This window comes from Rhinopithecus bieti, unplaced genomic scaffold, assembly GCF_001698545.2.
Source record: "Rhinopithecus bieti isolate Rb0 unplaced genomic scaffold, ASM169854v2 scaffold_26425, whole genome shotgun sequence".
Taxonomy (NCBI): Eukaryota; Metazoa; Chordata; class Mammalia; order Primates; family Cercopithecidae; genus Rhinopithecus; species Rhinopithecus bieti.
Genome location: NW_016811900.1, coordinates 19,326 through 39,251, shown reverse-complemented (window position 1 = coordinate 39,251; position 19,926 = coordinate 19,326). Strand labels below are relative to the sequence as shown.

Genomic DNA, 19,926 nt, shown 5'->3' with positions numbered 1-19,926 from the left:
AGGACTGAATTATGACAACAAATTCACCTAAAAGACTCCAAAAGTATTATCTGTTTATTCTCTCAAGCAACTTTTATTCAGCATCTACTAGGTGCAAAGAACTGTTCTGAATGAATGAGATTTAGAGAGGTAGAAATGCTGTTTCTGTTTCTGCCCTCAGGAACCTTACAGAGTCTTTTAGGGGGAATAGAGCATTTTAAGGATGTGAATATCTGCTCAGACAACAGGTCCCAAGACTTTGATAAGTGTCTACAATGGAGAAAATGTACCAGTTACTCAACACATGAACACAAGACACATGGAGTAGAGACAAAGGGGCTTCCCCTGCCAGACAACAAACATGTGCCAGTACAAAAGCAGGCAAACAAGAAAGGGAACCAAGTAGAATCAGGAGAACCTCTGGAGAGGTACCAACCCAAAAATGAGGAGGTACAGGAAGATTCTCCCTCCCTCTATATCTGGGGTAATCATACAGACCTTCTGGAAATCCTGTGACCAGATATACAATGTAGATGTGACATATGTGAACACTGTTTCATTCTAAAACATGAGTTAGTAGTGCTCACATACGCAGAGCTCCTGACTGTCTTGTGGGATGCAAAATTCCATCCAACAAAAACCACCTGGCATACAAACCCCACCAGTGGGCATTCCCTTCTGCCAGATCCACTAACACATGGTCATGGCAAGGCCACTGTGATGGGCAGAAGTGGGGCAACAACAGGAGGAAGCCTAAATTTGGACTTTACAGACTCAGTTTCCCCCTCTTTAAAACGTGGAGGTTCCTAAAATTAGATTGCTGGTGTTCCCATCATAAAGCCAGGAGGCTTTATGTGCCCCTCAGCTTGTGCCCACAGATGTGAGGACTTGTGTGGAGGATGGCCCAAATGTCACGTGCAGTACCACGCTGCATGTGCCGATGCTTTGCGGGGCACAGCCCAACTCTATGAAACAGTGGTGCCTGCCAAGACCCTTTACAGGAATTACAAGCATTATCTTATTAATTTTTATGACTTTGCCAGGTGGAGATGGTTATCTCTGTTGTACAGATAAGGAAAAGGAGACTACTAGGCAGCCTCACACAGATTATTAATGTGGACGCGGGGACAAGCTGGAAGATGGGTGGAGGAAATTCCAGCGCTCTTACACTTTCCACCCACACCCAGATTCTGAGGTTGTTCAGGTGGAGAAGCGTCACTCACTGCAGTCTGGAGAGCACAGAGTTTCAGCTAGAAACAGCATTGTCACTGCCCCTGACATGCCAGTGCCAGTCAATCGATCCACCAAAAATAAAAGAAAACTCAAAGAAAAATACCCAGCCCAGTCAATGGAGTAAATTAGATAATTAATTTGATAAGGTAATAATTTGTTGAGTTAATAATTCCTGTGGCTTGTCTGTGCCTTGCTGATCCTTGAAGTGGCAGATGTCCCACTCAAAGTTCACAGATATTTCTCAGGCTGCCAACCAGACAGAAATACTACACACTGATACATCATCTTGTAGGATACACATTACAGAAACATTTAATATACATACTTGTAACAGCAAGGGGAAGTCAACTAGATCATGAATAGTCATACTCCTCTCTGTTTTTGTTGTTGTTGTTTCAAAAGTCTTGCTCTGTCACCCAGGCTGGAGTGCAGTGTCACAGTCTTCGCTCACTGCAACCTCTGTCTCCCGGGTTCAAGCGATTCTCCTGCCTCAGCCTCCCAAGTAGCTGGGACTACGGGCTTGGGCCCCCACACTGGCTAATTTTTGTATTTTTAGTAGAGACAGGGTTCCACCATGTTGGCCAGGCTGATCTCAAACTCTCGGCCTCAAGCAATGCACCCACCTCGTCCTCCCAAAATGCTGGGATTACAGGTGTGAGCCACCGCACCCAGTTCTTTTTTTCCTTCAGTATCAATTTTTACATTCCCCAAAACAGACTTCAAATAACTAAACATAATGGTCAAATCTCTCACACGGCAAGCTTTAAAAAACCAACAGAAATTACTATACAATGTACCTGAAGACCTTGGTTATTAAATATTTAGAGAAGTTAAAGTAATTAGTATTTTATGTTCATTAAAATTTTTAATAGTGAAGAAATACTCATCTGAGGCCTAAAGAAAAATAACAGCTTTCATCTAGAAAGTTACAGGTATCAAGAGACAAAAAAACTGTTAAAATCATTTTATGGAATACTGGAAAGAGATTTTCAAATGTAATATTTGAGTTTTCAGGCTGTATCTTTTATTTAAATGTCCAGTTTCCTGAAACCCCTGCATGTCAACTGTGTTATTTGAAATGGGTTTAAAAGCCCTAGAGATGTTAAACATCATTCAATCAACATTGTGCAGTAGACACAGAAAAACAGGGAAAAATTGCCTTAGCTTTATTTCTTTCCCTTCTTTTACCCTCAAGATAAATGTAATATTGAAGTGACAGAAATAGATGTTCCAACTGGGATCCACACGTCACACTCACCACCACCAGTCTGAGAGGTGAAATATCCAATGGAGGCAGAAACTAGTTAGAGGCTCTCAAATGTATGTTAAATGCTTCCCAAACAAACAGTGGGAAGGGCTGGCAAATACATTCATTTTAAAAGTAAATATTAATTTAATGAGCCTGGTGACCGGAAAACTGATTCTGCTCTCTTGAGATTTTACTTCCCTGCTCCTTCTCATCAAAAGCAAAAGAAAAGACACAATAAGACACAAATTCTCCTACTTCTGAGTCCAAATGGGATCAGAAAGGAATCTTAAATCACTCTTTCTGTATGTGTCCTCAAATCTTTCCAACTCAACTGATGGTAAAAAGGGAAGTTAAAGTAAATCAAACAATGTAAATACTGGCAGAACTAGTCCATTAAATGCAGTGGGGACATCAGAAAGGCCAAGTCTTTTTTTAGGAGCCATAATTCTGTGCTCTCATAGCAGCACAGGGCCAATCATTATAAAACATCTCTTAACTCCTGCCTGAGACCTCCCCATTCTTCTTCCCTTGCCTGCACCAGTCGCGCATCAGAAAAGTATTATGTCTGGTACAAAGATGGCAAAGGCAACCAAAAGGTCATACACTGGACCCAGAGCCTGGGTCATGAGAGGGTTCAGGGCAAGGTGGAGCCCAGTGGCTGGCAACTAAACCACCAAAAGAAAAGTATTTTCAGAAAGAACAAAGAAAAGGGAAAGAGGAAAATGCAATGATACTGGAAGCACAGAAGAAAATCCAGTGAATTGGAAGCATTTTATGTTTATGTAAAGGAAAAGGAGAGAAAGAAAGAAAAAAATTGGTCTATCCCTTTTCTTAGCACTCACTCTACCAATTAAAATGAATCCAAAGTATTGAGTGTTTCTCCCTATACCCACCTAAAGTCTCATCTTTCTAAGACGTAAATATTAAAAACCTGTTTCCTCTATACTTTCAATCTTCACAAAGATTTTAGCTGTCATAATATGAATTAAAAATGAAGCTAGAGTGGCTTCACATCTACAAGCTAATAATCCAAGTGTATATATTCAGGATTCTAAGAAAATGAATGAATTTATTATCTGACATTTTCTGTTCAGTATTAACCATTTGCCTCATTCAATGAAGGCAATTTACACCCATTGAAAGATGTTCTGACACTTTTTTTGGAACATGCTAGCAAAAACACAGCAGTTTTCTCATCATGCCTTCCAGCTCAAACCGTCTGCATATCACAAGGTGGTCCATGGTACCTCAACCACCAGTTAACCTTCCATAATCTTCATGGACTATAGAGCCCTCATGTTTAGCAGGAAATTTTTACTAAACAAATTACTAGCAGAAGGATCAAGTTTACATCTCACCAAACAATCCACCCACTCCCCACCTAAATCCAGATAAAAATGGCAATACAAGCTTAGTTTTAATGTAACCTTGAAACTGAAATCTAAAACGTAAAGAGTAATTCAGCAGAGAAACCCCCTTGATTTCACAACGACAAATCAACCATGCAACATTATTTATTAACAATGATTTAATCTCCCTGGGTCTCAGTTTCCTCTCTGTAAAATGCGTGTAACTCGGTTCAAAAATGACATAGATCTACAGCAGGAACCTTTAAGGTTCACTTACTCTTAGGCCTTTTTTAGGAAAAACCATTCATCTGCTAGAATTACTACCAAAATCAGTTGTTTCTTTGCAAGAACTCTGTTTTCCCAACTATATGCTGCGCCTGTAGTAGTAGTACCTAGATGTTATTTCGCCCTTTCTCCCTTCTCCTGGGAGGCAGCCTAGTTATGCACATACACTTTGGATGCAGAGAGACTAGGTTAGAATATTAGATTAAACCACCTTCTAGCTGAGGGTCTCCGAGCAAGTCACAATTTCAATAAACCCCAATTTCCCCATCATCCATTTGTTGCATTTCCTTTTTTTCAAATGTTTTCCCCACACAGAGGATACTTACAATCTTACAAAACTGAGAGCATACACTACATACAATGGCTGTTTCACTGTAAAATAGCAATTTTTATTTTACACATGTTCTGCCATGAACATAATTACTTTTCTTAATAGCAAATATTAAACTTACTCAATGAAATACATAATGGTGATAAGAGGTAAGGTTTTGAAGCTGAAAAAAGTCCACCATTGAGTTTAATATGCCTAACCATCTTGCCTAAAATAAAATAATCAAAATGGAGGAAAATGTGTGTATATATATACATGCATACACATACACGTATATATATATATATATATCATATATATATGATGATGATATAAGGGAACTAAAGGGAATGCTGAAAATCATCAAAGTGAGTCATCCAAAACTGTGGTCATCCAATTAATGTCACTTTTACGGGTTTTTAATCTTTTTTATCTTCTAATAACTATATAGAAATCAGTGCAATGCACACTGTACAATTTGCATTGTATCTTGCAAGTACACATTTATTTTTTTCCTTTCATGACTAAAACACCTTTTGTGTTGCACATGTAACACATCATTTAGATAAAGTAATGCAAACCTCTTGGGGAAAGTTTTGAACTCAATTAGGGCATCTGGGGACAAGCCATATGTTACCAAGCCTTTTGCACACCTGAACCCCAATATGTAATGACCCAAGGATGCTCATTTGTAAGATTAAATAGTCTGCCTTTTAAGAGAAGAGAATCAAGCACTGCAGGACATTCTCCATCATATTCACTTGAAGACAATACAAAGAGAGCTATATAGCTGAAGATTTAAAATAAATGAGCACCTATGACACAAAAGAATTTGTAATTCATGTCCTGAATAACTGGAACTACATATCTCTTCTTTACCTATATGTTTTAATTAATAAAAAATATTTTCATTAAAATCAAAAGTAACCATAAGTTATTCTCACTCATTTTCTCTGTTGTAGAATAATGCTTACTTACCGGTTTCTTTGTTAGAAATTTCTGTATCACTGCTTTAGTTTTCTTTTGGCTAAAATTTCTGGATTATGAATTTGATATTAATAAATACACAATTATAGGACTAAGAAGACTATATTTTCTGAATCAAAATCAGAAAGCATTATCTAAAACCAACAGCTGCTCCAAAAAAAAATAAGATTGCATATTATTGTAGTAATATCCATCTTCAACTCCTAATAATTCAGCAACAGATATTTTAAAAGAAAGGCTCTCAAACTCTGAACTCATTTGAGGGATATGACACACCCCCAAGAATAACCCTTGCTAACTACAGCAGCAAAATTTTCAAGGTGTGTGAATATTTTGATAGGGGAAGTGAAGAGTCCTGCACCAAAATCTTTAGGGAGCACTTAGAAAACTCTCATCCTCCACCTCTACCACAGCCCATCACTGCTTTATAGAACGGGTGCAATCTCCTTTTATGAAAATCCATTAAAATAGAAAAACTAATAATCCAAGACAACTAAGTTATTCAAGAGATATGTCATAGGTTATAATTTCATATTTGGCACATTCCCATGGGCAAATCTGAAATAAGTCAAATTCCTAACTGCAACTCAGTCCCCTTCTTTCCCACTCAAAAAAAAATACATCAAAACATAATTGAAAGACTGACTTCAATATACTCATTTTTTAAAGAAAAGTATTTATATACTTCAATATTTCAGCTGATCAGAACACAGAATTATAACATGTTCAAGATCTGCTAGACTAGAATAATTCCCAAACTCTGAAAAACATCATAGTTTTATTCTAAATACCACACTTCATTATAGACATCTTACATGAGGGTAGCCAGAGACTGAGAAAACACAAAAGAGCACACAGAATTGTAGAATCCAGGACTCCCTGGGTTCTCTATGCAATTCCAGATGTCTTTCAAAGTATAACTTGCAAGACTGGAGAAAGGTATTTTTAATCAGTGAAAGGTCAAATAAGTACTTGACTGATGCATTTTCATCTAGGTATAAAAGCACAGATTGAAAACTTTTTTTCTACTGTATTATGACTATATGGGTCATAAAAACCTTAAATTTTTTTTCAACACATTCCTTATACACATAAGATTCATCACTATCATAGAATTTAGAGTAGCTATTGAAAAGCAAGAAAACCATTAATTGCTTTATTAAAAAATTAATCACATAATGTTGCACTATAAGACATGCCATACTTGCAGATGATTTCAGAATCTTATAATATTTTGCTAATACCTGGCTTTTTCCTAAAACCACTGTAAAATAATTTTCCATATCCCCAGCCTAAGTTTAGGATGCTCATGCAACACTCAGGTCACAATAAAGTTACCAAGGCAAAATTAATTAATTAATTAATTTTAAGAAAATTCCCAGGCTCATATGCCTAAAACAAAGAACAGTTCATTTCAAAAGAGTTAATAAAATAAAACTAAAAGACAGCCAGGTAGGGTGGCTTATGTTTGTAATTCTAGCATTTTGAGAGACTGAAACTGGTGGACTGCTTGAGCCCAGGAGTTCAAGACCAGCCTGGGCAATATAACGAGATGCCATCTCTTCTATTATTTTTTTAAAAATGGATTTTAAAAAGAAATTTAAGAAAACTAAAAGTTACTAAGAAAATAAATAAAATAAATTTAAATAAAACTTAAAAAATAAATAGTAAATTGGAAAAATAACCAGAACTTTACACATTGAAAATACAATAGATTCAGAAGGGAAAAGTAAATATTACTTCAATAATTCCCTTAAAATGATGAAAGAGTTCCTTTAAGACACTGATGAGTCCTGAAGAAATTGAGCTTGCAAACTGAAAGCAAACTGCTGGTTCCAATATCTTGTAATTATGCCTTTTATAAATTTCATGACAGCAAGAATAATAAGAGTGTTTGGAACTAGGCTGGGGACGGTGGCTTATGCCTGTAATTCCAGCACTTTGGGAGGCCAAGGCGGGTGGATCACTTGAGGTCAGGAGTTTGAGACCAGCCTGACCAACAAGGTGAAACACTGTCTCTAAGAAAAATACAAAATTAGCAAGGCAGGTGGTGCATGCCTGCAATCCCAGCTACTTGGGAGGCTGAGGCAGGACAATCGCTTGAACCCAGGAAGCAGAGGTAACAGTGACCCAAGATCGCACCACTGCACTCCAGCCTGGGCAACAAGAGCGAAACTCCACCTCAAAAAAAAAAAAAAAAAAGAGTGTTTGGGAGTATAAAAAAATTGTCTCAAACACTCGGACTGGAATCTATGGTCCGGTCCTGAGAAAACTCTGACCCACCTTGGCCTCACTGATTTCAATGATTGCTATGGTTCCTAATAGGAGAAGCCATCTCAATCACAACCCAGCAATATAAAGATTTCTAAATTAATGGCTCAAATTCCAGTCAGAAGGAAAATAGGCATAGTGTACTGCAGCTGAGCCCATTTCGCATTTGTTGAAGAAAATAGATTAGTTAGGCTGTACAGAAAAATTTTCTATGTCAAAGGTCAGCATCATCATCATTTTTTTTTTTTTTTTTGAGACAGAGTCCTGCTCTGTCACCCAGGCTGGTGTCCAGTGGTAAGATCTTAGCTCACTGCAACCTCTGCCTCCCAGGTTCAAGCAATCCTCCTGCCTCAGCCTCCCAAGTAGCTGGGATTACGGGCACCCGCCACCACGCCCGGCTAATTTTTGTATTTTTAATAGACACAAGGTTTCACTATGTTGACCAGGCTGGTCACAAACTCCTGACCTCAAGTGATCTCTACCAAGGTGCTAGGATTGCCACCAGGCCTGGCCCAAAGGTCAGCTTTCAACAAATGAATTCAAACATGCAAATCAGAGCACTGCCCAAGAGGGAACACTAACCACTCTTACAGAAGAGACATCCTACAGGCTATACAGCCTGGGATGCAGGGTGCTCACGATGGAAAGAGGACACTACTCATGTTTTCCATTTCTGTAACATTCTGCCTTTTGAGAATTACAAATTGAATGTGACTAATTCTCCCAAATGTCATACATCTTACACTTTGTGACAGACATGTACTTTCTCTCTAAATCTTTACAGTACTAACCAGACATTTGAGCCACTGTCTGGGACTAGACCTAATTACGATAATTATGTCTACCATCATTAGGGAGATGGTAAATATGATCAAACACTTATAAAAAGGAAAAAACTGAAGCACAGAAAGTTTTAAGCATCAGAAAATTAAAACTAAATTTCCAATGAGAGAATTAAGGAGGTAGTGATGTTCTTTTTCAGCTATCTAAAATGTTGAATTTGAAATATAATGACTTCCTGGATTACTGGTATAATTAAAGAACAGTCTAACTTTTAGACCTCTTGCATAGAATAGGTTCATAGCATCTAGGACTGGCAGACATGACCATAGTGAAAATAAAACAGTGCAGAAAGTAATATAAAATCTTTTTTTCTTTTTTTTTTTGAGATGGAGTCTCACTCTATCCCCTAGACTGGACTGCAGTGGCGCAATCTCAGCTCACTGCAACTTCCGCCTCCAGGGTTCAGGCGATTCTCCTGCCTTAGCCTCCCAAGTAGCTGGGATTACAGGTGCCCACCACCACACCTGGCTAATTTTTATATTTTTGGTAGAGACAGGGTTTCAGCATGTTGGCCAGGCTGGTCTCGAACTCCTGAGCTCAAGTGATCCACTTGTCTCAGCCTCCCATAGTGCTGGGATTACAGGCATGAGCCACCGCACCTGGTCTATAAAATCTTACGATAAGAGAGAGTGAGATTGAATCTCTACCCAGGCCCAGCCCTGTAAGATGCTGAGAGATGGTCAACCCATAAATGCCTGTGAGGCTGAACTAGATCAAGAGTCAGGCTGAGACCACATCCACCATGACATAAAATAAACATCCCTTGATATATGAATCTTTGAATAGGGGAGTACTATGACAAGAAAGATGTTTAGGGAAGGCTGAGTGGAGGAATAAGATGGAGCAGTGATACCAATGAAGAATTTATTGAACTCAAATAGGTAAAAGTAAAAAGGTTCTGAGCTGAGATGGCAGCAGCTGCAATGATAATGAAGTCACAAAAATAAAAGATAACTGAAGCTGGGTGCGGTGGCTCACGTCTGTAATTCCAGCACTTTGGTAGGCCGAGATGGGTGGATCACCTGAGGTCTGGAGTTCAGGACCAACCTGGCCAACCTGGTGAAACCCCGTCTCTACTAAAAATTCAAAAGTTAGCTGGGCGTTGTGGCGGGCATCTGTAATCCCAGCCACTTGGGAGGCTGAGGCAGGAGAATCACTTGAACCCTGGAGGTGGAGGTTGCAGTGAACCAAGGTCGCACCATTGTACTCCAGCCTGGGCGACAGAGTGAGACTCCATCTCAATAAATAAATAAATAAATAAATAAATAAATAAATAAATAAATAAATAAATATAACTGTTTGATAAGAGTCAAAAGGTAGGAAAGAGAGAGATCGTGAAAGGCCTTGAAAGATAAGCCAGGAGTTCGGAGTTAAACCTGCACCTTTTAAAGTAGTAAGCAGGGGAACAGCAAATTTGTATTTCAGACCCATCATTCTGTTGGAGTGGGAGGCAAGTCGTAGGCAGGGAAGTCAGTTATACAACTACTCCCTGTCCAGGAAGAGATGACGAGGCTGAATGTGCACATCAGCAGTGGGAATGGATATGACAGCAAGGAACAAAAACCAAGCCAACACCTGGATGTGGGGTTGGAGAAAAGGTTAGGATAGCACCAAGTTTTTAGCTTGGAAAATCATGTGGCTGGCAGAGCCAACAGCAGAGAGAGGAACAAGAGAAGGTGCATGTTTGGGGCAATACAAGAATTAATAACACGTGCTAAGATCGAGGTGACTGTGAGACACAGAGGCAGAAACCTCTAGCGGGCAGCTGGACATCTGGATGTGGAGGTTAGAATAGAAAGCTGAGTCAGCTACACTGACGTCAAGTGTACACCAACCACTCAACCAGAGCATGACAACTGATCACAGAGGACAGAAGGCTGAAGTTATGGATGAGATGGGGAAGACTTAAAGCATGTTCAGAGCCTACAGTGAAAGTATCTATTAAAAGGAGAGGGAAGAAAACACAGAAAAGAAAGAAAATAATCAATTATGTAAGCTTCTGGAGTAGAAAGGAGGGAAAGGAATTGAGAGGACAGGAGGAGGAACTATCCTGGAACAAAACAAAGGACAAAACCCTGAGATCGATGGAGAAAAAAGGAGGTAAGACTGGAGCAAATAAGGGTACATGAATGGGCAGGGTGTTGACAGAGAGTGAACACCTAATGATATTAAGGGCTCTTAGAAGTTGGAGGGTGTTACAGGTTGAATTGTGTCCACCAAAAATTCATTTCAAAGTCTTAATCCCCAGTACCTTCTAAAGTGATCTTATTTTGAAAAGGAGTTCATACAGATGTAATTAAATTAAGAGGAGGTCATACTGAAGTAGGGTGAGCCCCTAATCTATTATGACTTGTATCCTTGTAAAAAGGGGAATTCAGATAGACAGAGATGCATTAAGGGAAAACAATGTAAAAAGATACAGAGACACGGTGGTCATCTAGAGCTAAGGGGAGAGGCCTCGAATGGATCCTTCTCTAACAGTACTCTGAAAGAACCAACTCTGCTACCATTTAATGTCAGACTTCTGGTCTCCAGAACTGTGAGACAATAAAAATTCTGTTATTTAAGTCACCCAGTTTGTGGTACTTTGCTAGGGTAGCCCTAGGAAACTAACAGAGAGAAAGCCTTCTACTAAAAGAAGAAAGGGTGGAGGAGGGTTGCAAGAAGGCTTAGGGTGAGTGAAAAGAGTTCAGCAGGAAACAAGTCAGTGGCACAAGGACACAAATGCAAGATGGTCCACAGTTGTCTGACATTCCAGCTAAGGATGGAACTGATAAATTTATTTACAGAGTGATTTCCTCAAGCAGCTCTTGGCAGCCACTAGGTAAGACAGGAAAAGATGCCAGGTCAAAATCAAGGGCTGGCAGCATATATTACAAATGAAGTACAAAGGGGTAAGGCCATTAAGGATACTGGCAAGACAGTGATGTGCCCTGAGTGAACAGGAAAGGAACTAATGGGGGAGGATGGGTTGTGGACTATGAGAATGGGATGGGACAGGCAGAGAAGGGATCATCTAGAAACTGGAAGCCAGCAAAGAAAAGATACAGGGAATACAGCAGCAGTAAAAGAGCTGAACAGGAAACACTGTTAGTGGGATTTAATATTTTAAACCTAGGACAGTCCCAGTAAGATGCAGCTCCTGCAGAAACCAAATAAGGGTAAAGCAGGTATGAGATGAGAAAGTCAGGAATGCTAGAATGTTGTATTACAGAGTGTACATCATCCATATGGACACTGAGACATCCCCTGATGGTGACAGGGTAGAGAAAAGAGTGAACCAGCTTCCACCATACTCAATAAACGGAAAAGAATGACCAGAAATATCCACAAATCGTATTTGTATCTAACCACTTGTACTAGTCCATTTTCACATTGCTATGAAGAAATACCCAAGACCAGGTAATTTATAAAGAAATGAGGTTGAATTGGCTCAGACATGCAGGATGTATAGGAATCCTAGTGACTTCTGCTTCCAAGGAGGCCTCAGGAAGCTTCCAATCATGGCAGTAGGCAAACGCAGAGCCAGCTTCTTACATGGCAGAAGCCAAGAGCAAGAAAGCAAAGGGGGAGGTGCTACACACTTTTAAACAAGCAAGTCTCACAAGAATTCCCTATCACCAGAACAGCACCAAGGGGATGGTTCTAAACCATTCATGAAGGATCCACCCCCATGATCCAATCACCTCCCACCAGGCCCCACCTCCAACATGAGATTTGGCAGGGACACGATCCAAACCATATCATCCCTTGATTCTGGTTCTCATAAAAATCACTGCATGGCTGGATGTGGTGGCTCACAACTGTAATCCCAACACTAGGAGGCTGACATGGGAAGATTACCTGAGACCAGGCGTTCGAGACCAGCATGAACAACATGGTGAGGCTCCATCTCTACAAAAACTAAAAAATTAGCCAGGTGGTGGCATATGCCTGTGGTCCCAGCTACTTAGAAGGCTGAGGTGGGAGGATAGGTTGGGCCTTGGAGGTGGAGGCTGCAGTGAGCCATGATGGCACCATGATGATGGTGACCAAGGGACACCATGTCTCAAAAAATAATAACAGTAATAATAATAACTACCACCTTTATTAGCTCTGGTATTATACCTTTATATAAAATAACAAAGAGGGACATGGACTAGGAGCTAAGATCAATATACACAGTCTCCAACCAACAGAATTGTTATATTAAATGTAAAGTAAGCAAGAAACCCTATAAAACTGTGCTTGGGGCACTCACAGACCAGACGTAGAACTTTTTTTAATTTTATAAGCTTTGTACACATTTTCCTAGGATTTGAAAAAATAAAATAGCTGAAAATGACAAAATAAGCGCTGGCAGCCTTCTACCTCACAAACATAAAATAACTGACCAAAGCAGAGAAGAATGAGAAAACTCATACATGATCACCCATTTTTATAAAACAAACTAAGTGCTTAATTATCTGGATTATATGCCATAAACACATGAAACTCTTTGCATTTCAAAGGTTTATTCCAATTGCTAAAAATTTTGTATTTCTCACCAAAGAGCCAGGCAGAGCCAATACTTTGTTCTGGAAATCATCAAAGCTAAAAAACAGAGGGATAAAGCAGAACTGCATGAGTTAACCTTTTAATTTACCCATGAGAACAATTCATGAATTGCTGTAGCTATCACCATTTCCAACTATTTCCATACACATACATATACACTTAATTAGAGCTTTTGTCCCCAAAGTTCAAAAGGTTTTATGTGTGGTAATTTTACACTGGTGGAGATTATCTGTATTTTCTGACCTTTCATATATTAGGTATCATTAATATTCTAAAATAAATCATTAAATCAAAATAAAATTCAAAATTCACCAGAAGTCATAGTGTAGTTATTGTTCATTACTTCAGGAAAAATGGGGCCACTTAGGGACATGGTCTGGGCATTTATTGGGGACAAAAGGTAAAAAGACATTTGGAAAGTTCCGCAGTCATTTCACAGATATGAAGTTGATGCTTTACCCAAGGCTCTCATCACAATGTCACCGGAAACATCATGTCCACTAAAAACTATGACACAAAATACCAATGTTCTTTCATCTTCAATCTAGCTTAACCATGTGTTTCTCCAATATTTATTTAGCCCCTTCATTGTGGCCAAGTACTATGCCAAACCCTTCCAAACATCGAGAAGTTGGGAGGGGAAAAGGACTGAAACTAGTAAAATTTTACTTGGGATGTCTTTAGAAATGATTAGTCCATCCAAGTAAAATGTGTAGATTTAGCCCACAGAACATTAAATGACTAATATTGTAGTCAGGGACCAAATAATGAAATGAAAAACAAAATGATCATTCATAGAATGTCCCGTCTCCAACTATGACCAGCTTCAGCAAAATTCCCTATTGGCTGCTTATTGTAAATACCTGAAGGCCTCAATAATTCCAAACTGTTCAATATAAACACACACACAAACACATGCATGCGCACACAAACACAGCCCAGTTTACAACAAGCATAGTTCCTGAATATAATTCCAGTCTGGTTTTGAAAATTAGCAGATTAGACTGAAATCATAGCATTTCAGTCTATGATTAAGTAAGTCTGTATTTCTTTAACTGTGTTCAAGGTCAAACATAAGACACACACTCTAGAGGCATCCTCTACACCAATCAGGGAGTTGCTACCAAACTCCTGCTCAAGCACACTCTGGAAGAGGCCACTCCTTGAGATAAGGAGCCCTCCAGCTCATAAATACTGAATAAGGAGAGTTGCCACACCTTATTGCATACCTAAGAAGCTGACCCAACCCTCAAAAGTTTTAAGACTCAAATCTGAATTGATTCCAATGGACTGTAGAGTCCCTCAGCTCCAGGAGAGAGAAAGAGAAAGAGAAAAACAAGCGTTCAAGAAAATTTCTACCATTATAATCTGAAAATGATCACAGAAAACTCAGTTCCTATGTACACGAGCAGAGTTTCAGTGCTCTTTTCTGATGTGATAAAATTGTCATTTTGATCCTTTTGTATAGTTCATAAGCGTGATGACTACGGTTTCACCTCATGTGTAAGATGTGCCTCCCTCAAACCTTATTACAAGGTCAGCACATTACCTGCCTGACATGAAAACATGAAAAAAAAATTGTACTCTTATGTTGGTTGTTACATTATTTAGCATCCTACATTTAGAGCTAAGAGGCAACCTGAAGATCATAGTTCAACTGATTTTACAAATGAGAATGTCGAGGCTGGGGTAAGTTAAACGACCTGACCAAATAACTAGAAAGTGGCAGATGAGAATCCACACTACCTGACACCTAATACATCACTCTCTCTACTCCTCTACCATAGATATTTACTCACATTCAATAGATACTTACTGAATGTTAACTATGTGCAACACACCCAGGGATTAAAAACTTGAATGCAATCATCCCCATGTGGAATCTAAACAATGGTGGGCTTTAGATAATACTTTCTCAGTTTTAATATGCAAGTCATCACATGAAGCTTTATGTGAAATGTTAGAGGAATATCTGAAATTAACTCTCCTCATAGCTGTAATTCTTCATTTTTAATCCTTCCATCTACTCTGTAGCCCTTCCAACTACAGAAGGTGGATGTCAGAGTGACAGCATTGATGATGATGATGATGATGATGATGATGAAGGCAATGAAGATGATAACACCAATTACGAGATATTCACTTTTTGTGACCCATTATTCTGAAACCTTTATGTGCGTTAGCTTATTTCATTCTCTCAACTACCTTAAAGAGAAGATACTATTATTATCTCTATTTTACAAAGGATATGAAATGAATAAGTCAAATGCCCAAACAGGGGACAGTTGAATTAGGGATTATACCCCAGCATGGCTTCATTACTACTATCTCCCAAGCTTTTCTGGCCTTGAGTCTTTCCTTCATTAGCTGGAAATTACCTGCCCGTTCTGGATCTCAATTTCTTCATCTGTGAAATGATGAGTGGGAAAATTATCATTTCCAATGGATCTTCCAAGTCGAGCATTCTGACTTACTGATTTGTGATAGTTACCAATCTCTTGTGGCAGAGGAAGGAAACCACTTTGCAAAATCTAAGGATGATTTTGACCCAAATTACAAACTCCAAACCTTTGACTATACAGAGGTTTCAGAATAACAGAGATAGGGAGCAGTTACCAGCCTCAGGTGTTTTTTAAAGCTAATCACTAACAATAGTGTTTAAGCAAGAAAAAAGGTTTTCAAAATTCCTAATGATTATTAGGAAGAGTTTGTAAAAACATGGGAAAATATAATGTTATTGTACCAAAGAAAAAAGCAGGATATAATAATGGGTTTTTTTTCAAAACACGGGGAAAGCAGCAAGAACATTCAACAGTTGTTGTATCGGGGTAACAGGATTTATGAGATTTTTTTCTTTCTCCTTTTCCTTATTTCTCTTTTTTTATGTAAGCTTAAATTATCACCATAATTAGAGGGGAAACTTTCTTTACAAAGAGAAAAATGGTGCCAAATATTCTCGTATTGATTTCTCCTGAAAAGAAAGAAAACACTCTCCTGAAAAACATCTCAATAACAACACTACGGAAATTCCAGAAATATAGGTTTAGAGGAAAACTCCACTATTGCCCACTATGAAGGGAGAAGAAAAGACTCCTCTATTGCTTCAAGCCTACAAGAATTAAGTTTTGCAGAGGATGTCACAGGAATGCTGGCAGGGAAAGTTGCTTCAGAGTCCAGGGACACACGGGTTTGTAAAGCTCAGCCCAGGAAAAAGAGAACAGGTGCAGCAGATGAAGCAGCAGACTGTGTCAGCCAAATGACGCTGGTCCCATCCAGAAATCCCAGCCTGGAGCAGGTTCTCCCTGAGCAGACCTGCCATGCACCACAGCCAGCCACATGGCCAAGGGGACTTTCCATGAGCACAAATGCCCTTTCCTCACTGAAGTACTGCCGCAGAGGGACGACAGGTAGCATATTTCACGGAATATGTAACTATTAAACCACCAGACCAAACTAATTTATGCTTTCATCAAGCCTTAGAGTAAGCACACTGTATAGATAACACCCATGTTTCTATACAAAAACACAAACTAGGCCGGGCGCAGTGGCTCACACCTGTAATCCCAGCACTTTGGGAGGCCAAGGCGGGTGGATCACAAGGTCAGGAGATCGAGACTATCCTGGCTATCATGGTGAAACCCCGTCTCTACTAAAAAAAAAAATTAGCCGGGTGTGGTGGCGGGCACCTGTAGTCTCAGTTACTCGGGAGGCTGAGGCAGGAAAATGGCGTGAACCCAGGAGGCGGAGCTTGCAGAGAGCCGGGATCACACCACTACACTCCAGCCTGGGCAACAGAGCAAGACTCCGTCTCAAAAAAACAAACAAACAAACAAACAAAAAAACACAATCTATATATACATGTGGCCCAGTTTACAACACAGATCAATGAGTGTGGCTCAGGATGGTTACAAGGAAACACTTCACTCTTTACCACTGTGAAAACATTTTGTAAACATTCATTATTTCTCTGTTGATTCCCACTTTTACTACAAAAATTCAGGAATGACTGCAATTTTAAAATCACATTCAGGATGCTATTAATTACACATGAACTCTCTGCCTTACTTGAACGGTATTTTATACTGCTTTGCGGCAAGTAGATCAAGACAGATCTGATATACAAAGAATAGGAAAACCAGAACATGAAAAGTCAGCTCCTCCTTCGGGAGACTGACAGACAATATGTGGCATCAACAACATATCACACCCTGATTCAGCTGAGGTCTGCAAGGAGCCATGGTGCCCAACTTACCAACAGTTCCAGACTTCCCTTAAGCATGTACATCACGCTGCACGTCTCAAGCACTACCACCAGCAAGAAGGCAACAACACAAAGGCCTGCATGTGTCTTCTAATTAGTTTATTAATTGAAAAAGACATATTTCTGTTACTTGCTACCAAAACTCATTTGAATGATTATTTTAAAATTTGAAAATATCATAATGCAATGAAATAAACAGATGTCATCTCGTGTGTGTGTTTTAAAGGCATTTTTTTCTGTTTCTAAGTACAAAGTTGGCACCTACTGACTACCTGGTAGTAATTAAATACATCTAACATTAGATGAAGAAATTTAACCTACCTCATCAAAGGTGGTGTCATCTTTCTTCAAAGCTATAAAATAAGAAGGAAAAGGAAACAGTTATTATGAAAAATTCCAAAGAGACTAAGTTATAGAAAACAGAATTTTAAAAAAAGGCAGTATGGTGTTTTCATTTCAGAAAGTAAATTGTACCCAAACCTGAATAACAATGTTATGATACAAATACGAAAACTGCAAATGAAAGAAAGAGAATTGCACAGCATGAATCTTTTGAAATATTTTCATAAATATGCAAACAGAACTATCCTCCCAGATCTAAGAAAGAAGCACACGTAACTGTTCCCTATGTCTTCTTTAGTTGGAACATGTTTTAATGAAAGCATAAAAGAATCACAAAGTAATATTAAAGAAATTTCCCCTTAAACTCCTGGGTTTTGAGAAGATATCACCAATTGTTAGGATGACACCTACTTTGCATAGAGCCCTGAATGACACTTTCATACTGAGTGAAGAGTAGGTATGTTGATGAAAGATTAAGCCTGCTAAAATAAGCATTGCAGAGTAAGAGACATAATTTAAACATTTCAACATGATAAATTTTATAACAAAGTATTTCAAATGAAAACAATACACTCAGAATATTTTATAGGAACCAGCAAATACTTCAAATTTATTTTAAATACGGTCATGTGTCACTTAACAACTGGGATACATTCTGAGAAATGCACCGTTAGGCAATTTCATTGTGCAAATGTCACAGAGTGTACTTATACAAACCTAGATGGTATTACCTATTACATACCTAGGCTGTATGGTATAGCCTATTACTCCTAGGCTACAAACCTATACAGCATGTTTACTGTACTGAACACTGTAGGCAACTGTAACACAATGGCAAGTATTTGTGTATCTAAACATAGAAAAATGTACAGTAAAAATACAGTATTATAATCTTGCGGGACCATCATCATATAAGTATGACTGTCCATAGCTTTAGAATTGGAATATTTTCACCCAACATAGAAAGAGAAGAATTTCACCTACAGTTGGCAAACATCTAGTTCCTTACATTTTACAATTACTTAGAATGTTTCATATTAAGAAGAATGCATTAAATAGCTAATTTATCTGAAACTACTAGCTGGAGAAATGTTTCAAATTTACAGAACTGTGCATAGGTGTTTGCTGCTTTAAACCTGATTTAGTCTGGATAGAAGCACTTGGGTAGCTATTACTTGGAAAGCTTTGTTCTGACAAAAGCAATGAAAAGCAAATTATTCTGGCAATTAAGCTCTGAGAAAAGCAATGTGCCTAAACTGAAGCTATCATAGAAAAGCTTAGGATACATACTCTAACACTCGTGAAAAGGTTATTTTTTCTCTGTTTCATATATTTGTGTTTTCAAGAATGTGATTGTGGTGAATTAAGGGACGGATGCAGGTAGGCTGAGGGAAATAAAATGTTTCTAAAAGTTTCTTATTTTTCCCTTTTGCCTAATAAACTAATCTTTCTTTATTGGATAACTATTTCTTCTGAAAGTGAATGGAAAATAAAAAGACAGTCCTTTGTTGTGAATGGCTTATCTTGCATTCAATTACTTGCACATGTTTTAATTATGTATTTAACTTAACCTACATTAAATCTAAAATAACCTACATTAAATCTAAAATAATCTGTTTTGATAGAACCATATTAAGATCCTAGCTAACTTCTAATGACTGCATTTTCACTAGAATTTAACTTCTAAGCTACAAGGTTCTGTATAAATACCAGTCAACAATATTACTATACTGTCTACTCCCTCAACCTAAGGCGTGTCCTTTAATTAACATACTTGACTAATGAGTCCTTTACAAAACATCAGTAATGTAATTCTAAATATAGACAAGTTGCTCCATCTGAAAAACAAAATTCTTTGGAATAAGAAATTAATAGCCCATTGATTTCACATACAAAGTCTAACATAAGCAAATTACCATACAGCCTCATACCTAGCTCATTTAACAAAGCTTAATGGAACACACGCACTATGTGGTTGCCATGCAAGATGCAAAGCTACAGCAGTAAACTTATAATTCACGGCACAAACTTTTAAACATACTGTCTTTATTTTGAACATTATAAAAGTTCTGGAAATTTAGCCATGTGTTTTCTTAAGCAAAGCATCCTGTGGTTCTTTTTAACTACAGTTGATACTGCCCCACCAGGTGCAGTGGCTCACACCTGTAATCCCAGCACTTTGGAAGGCTGAGGCGGATGGATCGCCTGAGCTCAGGAGTTTGAGACCAGCCTGGGCAACAGGGGAAATCCCGTCTCTACAAAACAATACCAAATACATACA

General features: G+C 38.5%; 1 protein-coding gene and 1 pseudogene across 2 annotated transcripts in view; both read right to left on the bottom strand.

The window, feature by feature from the left end:
* The window catches only part of CDK14 (cyclin dependent kinase 14), a 606,959-nt gene that overhangs the window by 581,350 nt on the left and 5,683 nt on the right, over positions 1-19,926 (bottom strand). The window contains exons 2-3 of one of the 2 annotated variants that reach the window (XM_017895345.1): positions 17,625-17,656; positions 13,033-13,078 (exon numbers count right to left, since the gene is read on the bottom strand). In XM_017895345.1, coding sequence (XP_017750834.1) covers positions 13,033-13,078; positions 17,625-17,644 — 66 coding nt within the window. In that variant the 5' untranslated portion in view covers positions 17,645-17,656. The remainder of the gene's footprint in view (positions 1-13,032; positions 13,079-17,624; positions 17,657-19,926) is intronic. The other variant, XM_017895344.1, reaches the window with a different exon arrangement.
* Positions 1-19,926, bottom strand: part of LOC108544286 (Golgi apparatus membrane protein TVP23 homolog B pseudogene) — a 36,795-nt pseudogene that overhangs the window by 11,466 nt on the left and 5,403 nt on the right.